The sequence below is a fragment of the Equus asinus genome, chromosome 6 (genome assembly GCF_041296235.1).
Source record: "Equus asinus isolate D_3611 breed Donkey chromosome 6, EquAss-T2T_v2, whole genome shotgun sequence".
In the NCBI taxonomy this organism is placed as follows: domain Eukaryota; kingdom Metazoa; phylum Chordata; class Mammalia; order Perissodactyla; family Equidae; genus Equus; species Equus asinus.
Window position 1 is genome coordinate 82,823,693 of NC_091795.1, and position 18,608 is coordinate 82,842,300.

General features: G+C 37.6%; 1 protein-coding gene across 3 annotated transcripts in view; it reads right to left on the reverse strand.

The window, feature by feature from the left end:
* Positions 1-18,608, reverse strand: part of LOC106839748 (protein FAM228A) — a 90,206-nt gene that overhangs the window by 25,488 nt on the left and 46,110 nt on the right. Inside the window, exons 1-5 of one of the 3 annotated variants that reach the window (XM_044772030.2) lie at positions 18,137-18,275; positions 17,450-17,580; positions 11,966-12,034; positions 10,338-10,529; positions 9,580-9,660 (exon numbers count right to left, since the gene is read on the reverse strand). In XM_044772030.2, coding sequence (XP_044627965.1) covers positions 9,580-9,660; positions 10,338-10,529; positions 11,966-12,034; positions 17,450-17,548 — 441 coding nt within the window. In that variant the 5' untranslated portion in view covers positions 17,549-17,580; positions 18,137-18,275. Of the gene's footprint in view, positions 1-9,579; positions 9,661-10,337; positions 10,530-11,965; positions 12,035-17,449; positions 17,581-18,136; positions 18,276-18,608 lie in introns of those variants that run through there. The other 2 variants (XM_044772028.2, XM_044772031.2) reach the window with 2 other exon arrangements.

Below are 18,608 nucleotides of genomic sequence, written 5' to 3' on the forward strand. Positions count from 1 at the left end.
AGATAGGGAATTTAAAATAACTATGAGAAATATGTTAAAGAATCTACTGGAAAGGTGAACAACATGTATGAACAGAAGGAGAACTTAAGGAGAAATGAAAACTATGTGGAAAAAAAATCAAATGGAAATGCTAAAAATAAAAATCTCATCAGAGATGAAAAATTCCTCTGATGGGTTCTTCAGTATGGGACAGAGCCAAGGAAAGATTCATTTGATGCACTGATAAATAGATGGAACACAGCTGAGGAAAGAGTCAGTCAACTTAAAGATAGGTCAGTAGAAATTGTCCAGCTGAAATACAAGTAGAAAAAAACTTCTTTCAAAAAGAACAGAGTATTGAAGAGCTACAGAGGTATGGAACAATACAAATGATCTAACATACATATAATTTGTGTCTCAGAAGAAAAAAAAACCAGAAAGAATGGGGCATAAGAAATATTTGAAGTGATAACGCCATAGAATTTCCCCCAAAATAATGAAAGACATCAAACCACAGGTACAAGAATCTCTGAGAACCCTAAGTAGAATAAACAAAGAAATGGGGGGGGGGGGGGACCTATCTAGACACATCATAGTCTAGCTAATGAAAACCAAAGAGAAAGAGAAAATCTTGAAAGCACCCAAGAAAAAAGAAACATTACATATAGATGAACAAAGTCAAGAATTATAGATTTCTCTTTGAAAAATGAAATTTTAAAAAAATAATAACTATGACAAAATTTATATCACTGTCTCAAGAAAAAAGTCTTCAAGTTCCAAGAGGTTTCATAATTTCTATTATATTAACCATTACCTGCTCCTTTTACAAAATTCACTTTCTATGTAGACTGTCGGCAGTTTAAGCCACTCATTTGGAGTCATAAAGTGCCTTGAAGTAGAAATTCTTGGGAATCTGGAATACAGTTTGGCCTTCTCAACCTCTTTAAATTCTTTCATTGTATATATTTTGCCTGTAGGAAGATTAGTAACCTAAATTAGCACTCTTAAATGCAACTCTCATTGCTCTAGGATTATGAAATCATATAACAGTGAGGAACTAAGTACCAGTCTCACACTGAAGAAGAGTTCTCTTTTCGTCATCTTTGTCATATTGTGCCTTTTTCAAAGGATCACGCAATGGTGGGATGGTAACCTACAAGAAAAGCAGTTCTTTGAGAACTCCGTTGCAGGTCTTTTCTGTCTATCTTAAGCATCCATGTATGACTGTTAGCCAGAGAAATAAGAATACAGTGTCTACAAACTAACGGCAGTCTAACCACCATATATATTTAACACATTACAAAGAAATGGAGGCACTCCAACACATCTCTTAGCACGGCCCTCCAGCCTTGTTTAGCTCTTGTTTTAATAAACTTATCAGATCATTGTGTATATTCTTAGATACTATACTCAAATTTGTTAAGCAGTAGTTTCTTAAAGGTTAGTTATGATGTGGAATCTGAAACCATATCAATAAATTATTCAGGGGGTGACATCAGCAAAATGGCGGACTGAGCTGACCCAGGACTCTCTCGCCTCCAAACTACAACCCAAACCCAGAACTGAATTTCAGCCAATAACTCTAATAATAACAGAGATCGTCAGAGACCCACAGCAGCAAAACGACAGAGGGTGGAGAGGCTGGAGCCCCCCTCGGAGGAGCTGGAAAAGGGTAAGAGAGAACTTTGCTCCATCCCATAGAGACTGGGATGTCTCCCGGGGGTGAGGGAAGGAGCGGGGGAGGGGTCATGCATCCGTGGGATTGTCCAAGACTCCCAATGCCCATGCAGCAGAAACCCTCTAACGGGGGAAAGCTTTCGTGTTGGGGGACCCCATCAAGCCAGGGCCCCGGGAAACCAGAGAGCAGAGCTGATCGGAATCCAGGTCAGCATGCGAGAGAAAGTGCCCCTCCTCCCCCAACCGGCACTGCATGCCGCCATCGCAGCTGAAGGTGGAGGGCTCAGAACGCGTGCCTCTCGACCCCCTTCTAGTGGCAACAGGCTGTAACTGCAACCGAATAATTCTATCATATGCAAAAACCGCTCCTATACCATACAGCAATTTATAAAAGCTCCAGACCAGAAGGAAAACAATAAAAACACAGAATTAAGTCCTGAGCACTTGGAAATAGGTAAACTAAGTGAAAATGAGTTCAGAGTAGTTATCATCAAAAAACTCAATGAAGTAAAGGGAAATATAGAGAAACAAGTCAACAAGTTCTGTAGTTACTTCACAAAAGAGATAGAAACTATAAAGAAAAATCAATCAGAAATATTAGAGATGAAAAATACAATGAATCAGATAAAACAGAAAACAGACTCCCTGAATGCACGTGTAGACACCACAGAGGAGCAAATTAGCATAATCGAAGACAGATGGGCTGAATGGCTCCAGACAGAGGAAGAAACAGAACTAAGAATTTAAAAAAATGAAAAGAATCTCCGAGAAATAGCAGATTCAATGAGGAAATCCAATTTAAGAATTATCAGAATTCCGGAGGGCATGGAAAAGGAAAATGGAGCAGAAAGTGTGCTTAACGAAATTATAGAAGAGAACTTCCCAAATCTAGGGATTGAGGGAGAAATGTGTGTGGAGGCAGCTTTCAGATCTCCTAGATTTGTCAATGTAAAAAGACCTACTGCAAGGCATATAGTAGTAAAAATGACAAAAATGAAAGACAAAGAAAGAATACTCAGGGCAGCAAGACAGAAGAAAATAACCTACAAAGGAACTCCTATCAGACTTTCAGCGGATTTCTCTACAGAAACCTTACAAGCTAGGAGAGAATGGAATGACATATTCAAAACTTTAAAAGATAAAAATCTTCAGCCAAGAATACTCTATCCAGCAAAAATATCCTTCAGCTATGAGGGAGAAATTAAATCTTTTCCAGACAAACAAAAGTTAAGGGAATTTGTAACCAAAAGTACTCCACTACAAGAAATCCTCAAGAAGGCTCTCATACCTGAAAAAAGAAAAAAAGGGAGAAAGGGGTCACAAACCACAGAGTAGGGAGACAGATAGAACCAGAATAGGATAGCAAATATTCAACCATAGCATTAGCATAAAGGGAAGGAAACTACCAAAGCAAAGACAATCTTATCACTCTAACCACAAACTCATAACACGAGTTGGAATAAGAGATGAAAATAATAATTTAGGAGGGGAAGAGGAAAGGGACTAAATCAGTCTAGGCCAAGTAAGTAAGAGACCACCAGAAAATGGACTATATTATACACGAGATTCTAAATACAAACTTCAGGGTAGCCACTAAACTAAAAAACAAAACAGAGACACAAAACATAAATAAGGAAAAATCTAAGAAACCCAGCATAAGAAATTGCAGAAGTCAATGGGTAGGCTAAACACACACAGGACGAGAAACAAAGGAAATGCAGGAAAACCGGATAACGAGCCACAGAATGACAGCATTAAGCCCTCATGCATCAATAATCACCCTCAATGTAAACGGATTGAACTCTCCAATAAAAAGACACAGAGTGGCAAAATGGATTAAATAACAAGATCCAACAATTTGTTGCCTCCAGGAAACACACCTCAGCCCCAAGGACAAACACAGGCTCAGAGTGAAAGGGTGGAAGACAATACTTCAAGCTAATAGCAAACAAAAGAAAGCAGGTGTCACAATACTTATATCAGACAAAACGGATTTCAAAATAAGGCAGGTAAAGAGAGACACAGAGGGACAATATATAATGATCAAACTGACACTTTATCAAGAAATAACACATATAAATATCTATGCACCCAACACAGGAGCACCAAAGTTCATAAAGCAACTATTAACAGACCTAAAGGAAGATGTTAAAGACAACACAATAATAGTAGGGAACCTCAACACCCCACTCACATCAATGGACAGATCACCCAGACAGAAAATCAACAAGGAAATAGTGGAACTAAATGAAAAGCTAAAACAATTGGACTTAATAGACATATATAGAACACTTCATCCAAAAACAGCAGAATACACATTCTTCGCAAGTGCACATGGAACATTCTCAAGGATAGACCATATGTTGGGAAACAAGGCAAGCCTCTACAAATTTTAAAAAATTTAAATAATAACAAGCATCTTCTCTGATCATAATGCTATAAGGCTAGAAATTAATTACAAGAAAAAAGCTGAGAAAGGCACAAGGATGTGGAGACTAAACAATATGCTATTGAACAAGCAATGGATCACTGAAGAAATTAAAGAAGAAATAAAAAAATACCTGGAGACAAATGAAAATGATAACATGCCATACCAACTCATATGGGATACAACAAAAGCTGTATTAAGAGGAAAATTTATTGCAATACAGACACATCTTAACAAACAAGAAAAATACCAAATAAGCAATCTTAAACTACACCTAACTGAATTAGAGAAAGAACAAAGCCCAAAGTCAGCAGAAGGAGAGAAATAATAAAAATCAGAGCAGAAATAAATGCTATTGAAACGAAAAAGGCAGTAGAAAGGATCAATGAAACAAAGAGCTGGTTCTTTGAGAAGATAAATAAAATTGACAAACCCCTAGCCAGACTTACAAAGAAGAAAAGGGAGAAAGCTCAAATAAACAAAATCAGAAATGAAAGAGAAGAAATAACAATAGACTCCGCAGAAGTACAACGGAATATAAGAGAATACTATGAAAAACTATATGCCAACAGAATGGATAACCTAGAGGAAATGGATAAATTCTTGGACTCCTACAATCTCCCAAAGCTCACTCAAGAAGAAGCAGACAATTTGATAAGCCCAATCACAAGGAAAGAGATTGAAACAGCAATCAAAAACATCACAAAGAATAAAACCCCAGGACCAGATGGCTTTCCTGGGGAATTCTACCAAACTTTCAGAGAGGATTTAATACCTCTCCTTTTCAAGCTATTCCAAAAAATTAGGGAGGATGGAACACTTCCTAATACATTCTACGAGGCCAACATCACGCTGATACCAAAGCCTGACAAGGACAGCACGAAAAAAGAGAACTACAGGCCAATATCACTGATGAACATAGATGCAAAAATTCTAAACAAAATTTTGGCAACCAGAATTTGCAATTCATCAAAAGGATCATACATCATGATCAAGTGGGATTCATACCAGGGATACAGGGATGGTTCAACATCTGCAAATCAATCAATGTGATACACCACATCAACAAACTGAGGAATAAAAACCACATGATCATCTCAATAGATGCAGAGAAAGCATTTGACAAGATCCAACAGCCATTTATGATAAAAACTCTGAACAAAATGGACACAGAAGGGAACTACCTCAACACCATAAAGGCCATATATGACAAACCCACAGCCAACATCATATTCAATGGGCAAAAACTGAGCGCCATCCCCCTGAGAACAGGAACGAGACAAGGATGCCCTCTATCACCACTCATTTAACATAGTACTGGAGGTCCTGGCCAGAGCAATCAGGCAAGAAAAAGGAATAAAAGGAATCCAAATAGGGAAGGAAGAAGTGAAACTCTCGCTGTTTGCAGACGACATGATCTTATATATAGAAAACCCCAAAGAATCCATTGGAAAACTTTTAGAAGTAATCAACAACTACAGCAAAGTTGCAGGGTATAAAATCAATTTGCATAAATCAGTAGCATTTCTATATTCTAATAACGAACTAACAGAAAAATAACTCAAGAACACAATGCCATTCACAATCGCTACAAAAAGAATAAAATATCACAGGGTGAATTTAACTAAGGAAGTGAAAGACCTATACAATCAAAATCACAAGGCCTTTCTGAAAGAAATGGATGATGACATAAAGAGATGGAAAGACATTCCATGTACATGGATTAGAAGAATAAACATAGTTAAAATGTCCATTCTACCTAAAGCAATCTACAGATACAATGCTATCTCAATCAGATTCCCAATGACATTCTTTACAGAATTAGAACAAAGAATCCTAAAATTCATATGGGGCAACAAAAGACCCTGAATTGCTAAAGCAATCCTGAGAAAAAAAGAACAAAATGAGAGGCATCACAATCCCTGACTTCAAAACATACTACAAAGCTACAGTAATCAAAACAGCATGGTACTGGTACAAAAACAGGTGCACAGATCAATGGAACAGAATTGAAAGCCCAGAAATAAAACCACACATCTATGAACAGCTTATCTTTGACAAAGGAGCTGAGGGCATACAATGGAGAAAAGAAAGTCTTTTCAACAAATGGTGCTGGGAAAACTGGAAAGCCACATGTAAAAGAATGAAGATTGACCATTCTTTCTCACCATTCACCAAAATAAACTCAAACTGGATCAAAGACCTAAAGGTGAGACCTGAAACCATAAGGCTTCTAGAAGAAAATGGAGGCAGTACACTCTTTGACATCAGTATTCAAAGGATCTTTTCGGACACCATGTCTTCTCAGAAAAGGGAAACAATAGGAAGAATAAAGAAATGGGACTTCATCAGACTAAAGAGCTTCTTCCAGGCAAATGAAAACAGGATTGAAACAAAAAAACAAGCCACTAACTGGGAAAAAATATTTGCAAGTCATACATCTGACAAAGGCCTAATATCCATAATATATAAAGAACTCACACAACTCAACAACAAAAAATCAAACAACCCGATCAAAAAATGGGGTGGAGACATGAACAGATATTTCTCCAAAGAAGATATATGGATGGCCAATAGGCACATGAAAAGATGTTCATCATTGCTGATCATCAGGGAAATGCAAATCAAAACTACACTAAGATATCACCTTACACCCATTAGAATGACAAAAATATCTAAAAGTAATAGTAACAAATGTTGGAGAGGTTGTGGAGAAAAAGGAACCCTCATACACTGCTGGTGGGAATGCAAACTGGCGCAGCCACTATGGAAAACAGTATGGAGATTCCTCAAAAAATTAAAAATAGAACTACCATACGACCCAGCTATCCCACTACTGGGTATCCATCCAAAGAGCTTGAAGTCAGCAATTCCAAAAGTCCTATGCACCCCAATGTTTATTGCAGCATTATTTACAATAGCCAAGACATGGAAGCAACCTAAGTGCCCATGAACAGATGACTGGATAAAGAAGATGTGGTATATATATACAATGGAATACTACTCAGCCATAAAAAAGAACAAAATCGTCCCATTTGCAACATGGATGGACCTTGAGGGAATTATGTTAAGTGAAATAAGCCAGACAGAGAACGACAATCTCTGTATGACTCCACTCATATGAGGAATTTAAAAATGTAGACAAAGAGAACAGATTAGTGGCTACCAGGGGAAAGATGGGGTGGGGGGTGGGCACAAAGGGTGAAGGGGTGCACCTACAACATGACTGACAATAATGTACAACTGAAATTATGCAAGATTGTAACCTATCATTAACTCAATAAAAATTTAAAAAATAAATAAATAAATAATTCAAACTCTGCTATGTTAAAATCCATTGGTCTATCCTGAACTTTGAATGGATCTCTTATCCATGTCATGAATTGGTTGTTTGGAAAAAATTGGATCACTGAGTTATGTGAGATCTTCCAAATGTTAACACATTTTATTATACAACAATCACATTCATTAATATCATTACCAATCTCATCAGTAAAGTCTTTGTGTATTAGGATACTGTCACATTCATGATGGTGAATATGATTTTTCCAAAATTAGAATTCTTTGCTTAAAAGCTCACATTTTTATCATTGGTAACAAATATTATCAGTTGTTTTTCTTGAAGTAACAGACTCACTTCATTAATTTTCCAGAAAATGTCTGCCAAATACCCAAGACTTAACCATAGTTTGTCATTCTTTCAATTAAAAATAGTGTTCCATGAAAAAAAATCAACCACTTCAAACAATTGTACTGTATTTCAGTATGCAGAAGTGTTCTTTCCATACTACCCATTTCATCATACAGAATATTAAAAAGATGTATACTCAAAAAGCAAGATTTAATAAAATTAATAATTTTTACTGTTTGATCAAGGACATTCTGAAGTGAAACTGGAATTTTTTTTTTTACTATGAGTGCATGCCAATGAAAATATGACTATCATTACAATTTGGTGACACTGACTTAAGTTGTTCTATGGCACCGGCAGTTTTACCTACCATTGCTTTTGCACCATCAAAGCAAATGTTGACACAATAAAAAAGGAAAATAATATTTGGCACTATTATGAAAAGCTTTGGCCTAATGGACCCCCTAAAAGGGGTTCGGGGCTCTCAAAGGTCTATGCACCTCACTTTGAGAACTGCTGCTATAATTTCCAAGTGCTCAACTTAGCTTAGAGGTCACCTGTCAGCTTAGAAAGGCAGCATGGTAAAAGAACAGAATGGAATTTCAGTATCAAAAAGATCTGGTTTCAAATCCCAATTCTGCCTCTTACTAGCTATAGTACTAGTTAGTATATCTAAGGCTCTGACTCTAAACTCTCAGTTTAACTCTCACCTATAAAAATAGGGAAAATAGCACGCACACACACCCCAATTTGGCAAAAAAAAAGGACCTGCTTTGCCTGCAAATGCCAGCAGTTTAAAATGTCAATGACTCAAGGTTGGTCTATGACTCAAGGATATTATTTTGTTTAATAATATCTACTATTAGCAAATGTGTGGAAAAATGGATGCTGGTGGGGGCGCAAATTTATACAACCATTCTTGAGGACAGTTTGGCTATATGAATCGAAATCATGCATAGCCTTTAACTTAGCAATTCGACTTCTAGCAACTTACCCTAAGGAAAAAGTTAATAAATAGTTACAGGAATGTTCATCATAATGTCATTTATAACAGCAATAGGTCAAAAACAACCTAGATATTCAAAATAGGGAATATGTAAAAGATAATGATGTTACAGCAAGATACTACATATGATCAGAAACACATCTCTGCTCTGCTATTTACAGTTGTGTGACGTTGAACAAGTAACTTAACCTGTCTGTGCCTCACCTGCCTCATCTGTAAATTACCTCACATGGTAGCAGTGAAGATGAAATAAAATGAAAAGAAGAAGTCCTAACGTTGGGTTAAGCCCTCAGTGCAAGTTAACTGCTATTAATAATAGAATACCATGCAATGATTAAAATGATGTATTTAAACTTATTGACCAAAGAAAGAAGCAAATCATAAACTATTGAGAGGGAAAAAAGCAGATTATAAAACCTAATGTAGAGTGTAATCCCATTCCTGTAAAATAAAAATGTGCATATACACCTACATATAGAAAAAAAGTTTTGAAGGAGAAACAAGAATGTTAATGAGTTCATTCTGGATAATGGAATTGTGAGTGTTTCTTTTATTCTTTACTTAAAATTCATTTTCTCATTTATCATGAAAATGTATTACTTCTGTAACAAATTAGAAGTCTATGAAATTTTTAAATGTTACCTATTACCCAGTTATTACACAATATTTGCAAATTTTACAGAGATTTAATTTAGATTAGACTTTGGCTTTTTTGTTCCTTTCTAAGATATGGAGATGGGAAACTATTCTTAAGATGTTACTGCATTCTTAGGGAATCACTAAAGGACAACTTATATATTAGGGCTGCTCAAAAAAACCAACCACATAATACCAAAGTTAAATAAAAATCTATCCTACCTTCAGAAAATTTGGGTCCTCTTTTCTTGTATAAAAAGGATCATACTCTTTTGGATCATAATGCTCTATAAATGCATTTCCCTATAGGAAGGAAATAAAACCACATATAAGAACAAGAGGTACACAATTAATTTTGAACATAACAGAACTCAAGAGTCAAACACATAGTTCCATTCTTGTGCTTTGAAATGGCATCACTGACAAAGGCAAAAGGGAAGGGAAGACCAAATTTATTTGAAGTTAAATTTAATGTATTCAAGTAATAAATATTATAGTGATACAAGAAATTTACTTAAAATTTGCAAGATTTTAATAAAGAATGTTAGAACACTAAAAGATTTGTGAATTTGTTTTTAAACGCTTACTAATCGAACATCTTAGATCTCTTTAAAATGCTAGAACAGACATATTTTATAGCTTTGTAAATAGAGTTCCAGAACAAATATATATATATATATATATATATATATATATCCTGAACCTAAAGTCCAAAATTTCTTAATAGGTATATAAAATGAATAATTACATGGGAAAAACAAAGAAAAATTATTCTAATGTACACACCTAAATCCAGACCTAATCCTCCTCCTCCACCCTCTCCACACACCCTGGATTTAAGAATAGTATATGCTATAACAGAGTACAGCTTACACATATATAGAGTGGGGAGGGGCAGGCTGTTTGGATGATCATAAATAAACAAAGATAACTATAGTTTTTAAACCAACTGAAAACAGTTTCAAATGATCTCTTAGTACCTTTTTATTTACATGTTTTAAAAAACCATCTAATTCCTCTTGTCTCCTTTTCTTAATCTTCTTATGTGAACAAACTTTTTCTATAATTTTCTTCTGGAGAGGATCTGCCACATGGTCAACCCATCTTTTATATAATATCTCTTTTCTTCTTGCATTTAAGAAGTTATGATGTTGTAAATACTTATCTAGTTCCTAGTAAACAATGATAGAAAAGACAAATATATTACCTTAAAGCTCTCTTGTTCTAAAATTTAAATTTCATTTATATTCCTAACAATGACCGACAAAGTCATTCATTACTTCAGTCATTTATTTGGCTTCCACTGTGTGATACACACTAAACTGGAAACAAAGAATATACAGATAAATTAAACAACATGCCTGCTCCCCCTGGAGGGACAGACTACAAAACAAATCCACAAAACAACAGAAAAAAGGAGAATATAGCAAGATATATATTTAGGGGCTGGCCTGGTGGCACAGCGCTTAAGTGCACAGGTTCCGCTTCGGCGGCCCAGGGTTCACCGGTTTGGATCCCAGGTGCGGACATGGCACCTCTTGGCAAGCCATGCTGTGGTAGGCGTCCCACATATAAAGTAGAGGAAAATGGGCATGGATGTTAGCTCGGGGCCAGTCTTCCTCAGCAAAAAGAGGAAGATTGGCAGCAGATGTTAGCTCAGGGCTAATCTTCCTCAAAAAAAAAAATCATTAAAAATAGCAAATTTTGTTTTATATATTTTACAACAATGGGAAAAAATGATTAAACTTTTTTTTAAAGATTTACAAAATGGGAGCTATTTGGGATGAGCCTTAAAGAATGAGTTATCTAGGAAGAGAAGGGATGACAGAGAATGAAGAAGAAAATATTCTATGCAGAAAAAAAAAGACAAGAGTAAAGAGGCAGAAGTGTAGCACAACCTGGTCCAAATAGCAAGTAGTCTGCAAAGAAAATGCTTGATTTAGACTATAAACCAAATAATTCCCACCAAAACTTCTCATTCTCCTTTCATCTAGCAAATGAAATAATGTGACTAGGATCAACAACATGAAATTCATAATGAAAAAAGTAAAATAACAAGAATCCTGAGAGAGTCTCTCTAACTTCAGTTCATAGTACAGTTCAACCATACTCAATGAACAGTACCTTTCCTTTTGAAACAAATCTGAAGGAAATTCTTAAAAACAAAAACAGGTCACCTACTCCAGTGTTTAGTGTACTTCACATGGACATTAGTCTTGTCTGATAATTATGCCCATCCTGCTACAGCTAAAGCCTTGTTGTTACCAATGTATACCTGAGGAATGACTGGCCAGTGTGTTCCAATAGCAGTTCTTAAAGCTCTTAATAATACATAATGACTCCACAGAAACCCCACTAAGATGAAGGAACAAATGAGTAGGGAGAAACTCTTTTAAGTTATCTGTGAAAGAATCCCCACAAAGAACAGGAAGAGAGGAAGTCAAAGCAATCTCAGAGCTCTCTTAAGGTTAATCCTAGGGACTAATAAGTGTTTTTAATTCTTTCTATTTTCTATATTTTCTAAGATTTTTATAATGATGCATTACATCTAAAATGGAAAAACAAAATTTAATTTTTAATTGAGATACATTCTGTAACCAGTTCTTACCTTAATCATGTAGTTTTCTCTATATAATATTGATTGAATAGCTGCATCAATATCTTCTTCAGCTAATGTCTAAAATAATACGATGAGACTTTGCAAATCAAATCTTAAAAAAATTAAATTATTAATACTACCTGGACTCATAATATTTTATGTGACAGACATGTCCCTGGAAAGTTCTCTGTAAATCCAATTTTTCAACTTCAAGTCATATCATCAAGTACTTGTTTAAGAGTATTTGAATCTTTCTGCTTTTGGGTACAGCTCATTCTAGGGCAAAAAAATAACTCAGATCACAGATATTTTGAGTCCAAGCATGGTCATAAGACTTGCCCAGAGTCACGTGGTAGGGAGAACCCATTGTTTTTCACTTCCTATAAAATGCTTTTACCTTTATGGGTTAAAATAGATGTAATCAGGCCTGTATTTTAATTCATTTAGTCATTATAGCTATCAAATATTAATAATAAATTTTTATATACGAATCACATTTTCAGATTTTAAACAACACAATCTTCAGGAAATAGTTCATAAGATTAATTTTTTCCATATTCATAACAAATCTTCAACAATTAAATATCTGCCAGAAAATAGAAGAGGTTAATTTCTAGCATACATGTGAATGTAATTAATGTCACTGAATTGTACACTTAAGAATAATTTAAAATAGCAGATTTTATGCTATATACATTTTACCACACTGAAAAAAGGATTAAATTAAAATTTAAAAGATTCCCAGAGTGGGAGACATTTTTGATAGGCCTTTGAAATCCTCTCATAGTTACACAAAAATAAAATATTCTCAAATTAACTGTCATTGGAAGTAGTTGTCTTTGTCTTCAGTTCCACTACTCTTGTTTCCAGAACAGATAAGCAAAAATCTCAAAATCTAAGAACTAACATTCCTCATTAACACCCAAGGAAATTAAGGCTCTTGGGAGTTAAGCAACAACTGGAAGCCTAGAAAATTCTGCACTGAGCCAGAATTTAAGCTCAAATGTAGGGGCCGCCCTGGTGGCATAGTGGTTAAGTTTGGCGCACTCTGCTTTGGCTGCCCAGGGTTCACGGATTCAGATCCCAGGCACAGACCTACACCACTCATCAAAGCCATGCTGTAACAGCAACCCACATACAAAATAGAGGAAGACTGGCACAGATGTTAGCTGAGGGCCAGCCTTCCTCAAGCAAAAAGAGGTGGATTGGTGACAGGTGTTAGCTCAGGGCCAATCTTCCTCACCAAAAAAAATAGAATAAAAAATAAAACAACTTCAAATGTGTCTAACTCCAAATTCATTTTCTTTGTTCTTTTTGCCTCATGTAGTTGCTCTTCCTGGCAAATCTGTTGTTCTCAAAACCAAGAAGGGTACTTAATTAATATTCTAGACAAAAATATGAAAAACAATAATCTGAAGACACTAGAGACTGACCAAAAGCAGGGAGAAACTAGAGGGTAGTCAACATTTGAAAAAAGAGAATAGCACTGGGTAAGCTTTCAGTTTTTTATGGGCTTTGGTCTGAGAGCAGGTCTCAGTGAGAACTAAAGGAGGTAGCTCAAACTCAGAAACATGCAGTTTTACAGATTCAAGAATTAGACGACCAAGTTCAGGGCAACTATAGGAGCTAGAAAATGAGAGAAGAAATACATGAAAGGAGAAAGCCATAGAAGGGATACCACGAATTCTGCAAATAAACTCTTACCAAATCTCCAGCAGACCCTTGAACTATGTATGCACAAGGCAGACTCCACGCAGCCCAGCTAAAGCTAAAAAAGACTAAACAGTGATTTCACCTGCTGCCAACTACTGGAGAGACAAAGTTTGGAGTTTGAGTTCAGTCAACTTAACTGCCTACTAAAACAAAAGCTCGATATTCTTTAGAGGAACATAACAGAATCCAGAACCTTTACAACGTATCATTCATAATGGCCAAAATATAGTCTAACATTACGTGACACACAAAGAAACAGGAAAATGTGACCCATACTTAAGAGAAAGGCAATCAATAGAGACAAACTCTGAGATGGCCCATATGTTGGAATTAGCAAACATTTTAGGTCAACTATTATAGCTCTGCTTAAAGGAAAATATTCTCATAATGACTGGATAGAAAATCTTAGCAGAGAGAGACTATAAAAAAGAACCAAGTGGAAAATACAGTTCTTAAATTTAAAAAGCAAACTTCAATGGTCTTAATACCAGATTAGAGATGACATAAAAAGAGTCAGTGAACTTGAATACAGATCATTAGAAATTATCCAATCTGAAAACAGAGAGAAAAAAGACTGGAAAATAATAGAGCTGCAGTGACTTAGGAGACAATAGCAAAAGTTTCAGCAAGTGGGTAACTGGAGTTGCAGAAGTGATAAATAAAAGAATGGAGTAGAAAAAAACTTTGGAAGAAATATTGGCTAGGATGAGAACTTCCACTTTCAGACAAGATAGAGTAACAGGGAACAGATTTACCCTCCCACGTTTAAAAAAAAATTAAAAAAGAAATGAAACAACAGTTTTCAAGACCATTGGACATCAGGCAGTGAAGAACAGTGGGTCCTGAGAAAAAGAAAAAAGATAAGCTGAGCCCTATGATAGTTCAGTGTCTGGAGAGAATTTCCAGACTGTGGCACAGAGGGGAAGAAATCAGGTGAAACCCAGCTGTCTCTCTGAAATGAGGAGGGAAGCTGGCAGTCTGGGGAGGCCAGGGCAGCTACAGTGCATAGGGCAGAGTACCAGAGGGGAAAAAATCACACAGAGAAAGCTTTGGGGATTTTCAGAGGGTTAGATCTGTAGAGTCCCCCTTGAGTCTTCTGCTGAATGCTGATCGCTATATGCATGTGGGGGAACTACCCAAAGACACATTGGCAAAGCACCTGAAAGGATTAGGGAGAACAATCCCTGGAGGGCACACAGCCCCAGGAGTTATTCCTCTCAACATCAGCCAGAGTGAAAAAGCCCATGGTTCGAGAAACATAGAGTTGAGTACTTAGAGGGGTTTTATCTAAGTACTGGAGCAAAATTAGCCAAATGCTAGATGCCACTATAGTCCTGCCTAACAAAGATTGGAGGCAAGACCCAAAAGGATCAGACTGTGTCCAGGTGCATCCCAGAACAACGCTCAAGAATATTTATGAGAAATCAAAAGTATCCAGCACTCAACAGGGTAAAATTCACATGTCTGACATCCAAGAAAAAATCACCAGGCATACAAAGAAGCAGGAAAATTTGACCAATAATGAAGAAGCAAATCAATTAAAACTGTCCCAGAAATGGCACAGATGATATAAATTGTTACACCAGGACATTAAAATAGTTATTACACCTGTAGTTCATAATTTCAAGAAGCTAGAGGAAACAGTGGAAGTTTTGAGACAAGGAAGATATTAAAAAGACCCAAATAAAACTTCCAGGGATGAAAATTTTGACATCTGAGATTTTCAATATATATACCAGACAGGCTTATCAGCAGATTCAATGTTAACAGAAGAAAAGATTAGTAAACTTAAAATCATAACAATAGAAGCTGTCCAAAATGAAATGCAGGGGGGAAAATCTGAAAAAAATTAACAGTATCAGCAGGCTATGGGACAATTTCAAGCAGGCTATTATACAGGTAATTGTATTTCCCAAAAGGAGTGGGGGGGACAGAAAAAATATTTGAAGAAATAATGGCTGAAAATTTTCCACATTTGTTGGGAATTATAAGCCCACAGATACAAGGGGTTCAGTGAAATCCAAACAGGAGAGAAACTGGAACCTTCATACATTGATGATGAGAATGTAAAATGAAACAGCCACCGTGGGAAACAGGCAATTCCTCAAACATACGTTCACACAAAACTTGCATACAAATGTTCATAGCAGCATTATTCATAATAGCCAAAACCCAGAAATGATCCAAATGCCCATCCACTGGTGAATGGATACACAAAATATGGTATTATCCATATAATGAAATATTATTTAGCCATAAAAAGGAACAAAGGACTGATACATGCTACAACATGGATGAACCTTGAAAACAGTATGCTAAGTGAAAGAAGCCAGTCACAAAGGACTACATACTGTACGATTCCATTTACACAAATGTCCAGAATAGACAAATCTGAGAGAAAGTACATTAGTGGTTGCCCGGGACCAGGGGGAGAAGGGAATGGAAAGTGACCGCTAAAGGGTATGAGGTTTCTTTTGGGGTGATGAAAATCTTCTGGAATTAGATCGTAGTGATAATGGTGATACTTGTGAATACACTAAAATTCACTGAATCATACACTTTAAAGTGGTGACTTTTATGGTGTGTAAATTATATTTCAATAATAAAAGCTCAACAATAAGATAACAATCCAATTTTAAAATGGGTAAAATATTTGACCAAACACTTCACCAACGAATGTATATAAACGGCAAGTAAGACATGACAAGATGCTCAACATCATTGGTCATTAGGGAAATGCAAAGTAAAACTATAATGAGATGCCACTATGTTTTTGAGAATGTCAGATTAAAAAGACTACACACACATACAAAAGACTGTACCAAATGTTAGCTAGGAGGTGAAACGACTGGAACTCTTGTACACTGCCAGTGGAAATGTAAAATAATACAATCACTTTGCCAAACAGTTTGGCAGTTTCATAAAAAGTTAAATTCGTTTACTATATAACCCAGCCATTCCACAACTAGACATTTACCCAAGAGAAATGAAAGCATATGTCCATACAAAGACACGGACGTGGATGTTGCTAACAGCTTTATTGGTAATAGCCAAAAACTGCAAACCACCCAAATGTCCATCAACAGGATGGACAAACTGGGGTATACAGCATTCAGCAAAAAAAAAAAGAATACAGTATTGATACATGCAACAACACAGATGAATTGCAAAATAACTATGCTGAGTGAAAGAAGCCAGACAAAAAAAAAAACAAGTGCTGTAAGATTACATCTGCGTAAAAAATTTTAAATGCAAAGTAAACTACAGTAAGAGAAGGCAGATCAGTGTTTGCCTTGGGGACAGGCAGGGAGGGATTACACAGGGACACACTGAGGAGACTCTGGGAGTACCGAATACGTTCATTATCTTGATTGTGGTGATGGTTTCACGTATGAATACATGTCAAAATTTATCAAGCTGTACATTTTAAATATATGCAGTTTATTGTACGTCAGTTACACCTTAATAAAGTCCTTTAGAAAAAAAGAAATTAGAATCTAAAAAAACCCACAAAATATATAAATTTGGGTGATGCAGCTAAAGCAGTGCTTCAAGAGAAACTTTATAACTTTGTCATATTACAAAAAGCATATAACCAATGACCTATGATTTCACCTTAGGAAGCTAGAAAAAGAGCAAACTAAACGTAAAGGTAGCAGAATGAAGGGAAAAACAAAGAGAATGAAACAGAAAACATAGAAGAAATAATATATATTTAGCACAAGCCACTTGTCAACGCGACTACCCAAGTGTAAACCTCCAAATACCATACTATTGTACCTGCGTAAAAGAAAGTGGCTGGGGGTCCAACCATTCTTTCGAGCTCTTGAGCGAGGGAAGTTTGTTAGTAATCAGATCATCACTGTCTGCATTTTTCATTGTGGTCACAAATAACAGAGCCCCTGGAAAAACTAAAAAATTAGCTTATTTAGTAATGAGAATTCATAATCATCTTGTTTTCTCCGTTTAATTAAAAATCAATACTTGTGACTATGAACAGCCGTGAACAGATTCCGAACATCCGCCGCCCACGCCTTCCCTAACACGAGGGCCTTCCCCGCGGGCTCCTCCTGACGCATTCAGAGCGCCCTCCGGACCCCGGGCTCCCCTCGCCCTCCGACTCTCCGCCCGCTCGAGCAGCTGTGGCAGTTAACAGCCCGGCCTCTGGGAGTCGCACTTGCAGTTTTCTGACTGAATGAGGAGAATTGCAACTTTCTGGCCACTGAAGCGCAGAGTCTGGGATGCTTAGAGAAGGGAGGGAGGGGCTTTTGGACAAAACTGCCTTCTCTCCAAGCTCTGCGAGGCCCGCACCGCCCCCCAGACTCTCTGAGGGGGAAGCTGTCATTAGGTCTTGCGCCCGCTGTAGACCTAAGGGACGACGACCCCGTCCCTTCCCCCAACCCCGTCAGCAAGATGCGTGCGGGCTCCGCCCGGCTGGGCAGGGTGGTCGCAGGCCGCGACGGGCACCTCAGCTCCCCTCCCAAGACTGGCAAGGCCTTCGGCTCCCTTGCAGCACGCGGGGGCCCGGCCTGACGGCCCGCGGCCCCGGAGGCGTCAGCTGCGGCGGGAGCGTGAGAGCGCGTGGACCCCCGGCCCAGTCCGCTCGGGCCGTCGCCTCGGAATGCGAGAACGTTCCCCTCAGTGTCGCGGCGCAGCCCCCGCGGCCCTTCCGCGGTAGACGACAACTAGGCCGCGCGGCGCAGAGGCAGCGGAGAATTCCGGGTTCGGCTGACAACCGACGCTGCGTCCCTGAGCGCCGAGCAGCCGCGCTCCCGCGGCCCAGTCACCCCGAGGAGGAAGCTGGAAGCCGTAAAGCCCCGCTGGTGGACAGGTCGTGCCTAGCGAACGGAGCCGTAGCGCTTCTCGGTGACGGGCAGCTGTCGCGGCCAATAGCTGGGCGCGTCGCCCTCCCGCCCCGCCTTCCCCCGCGTCCGTTGAC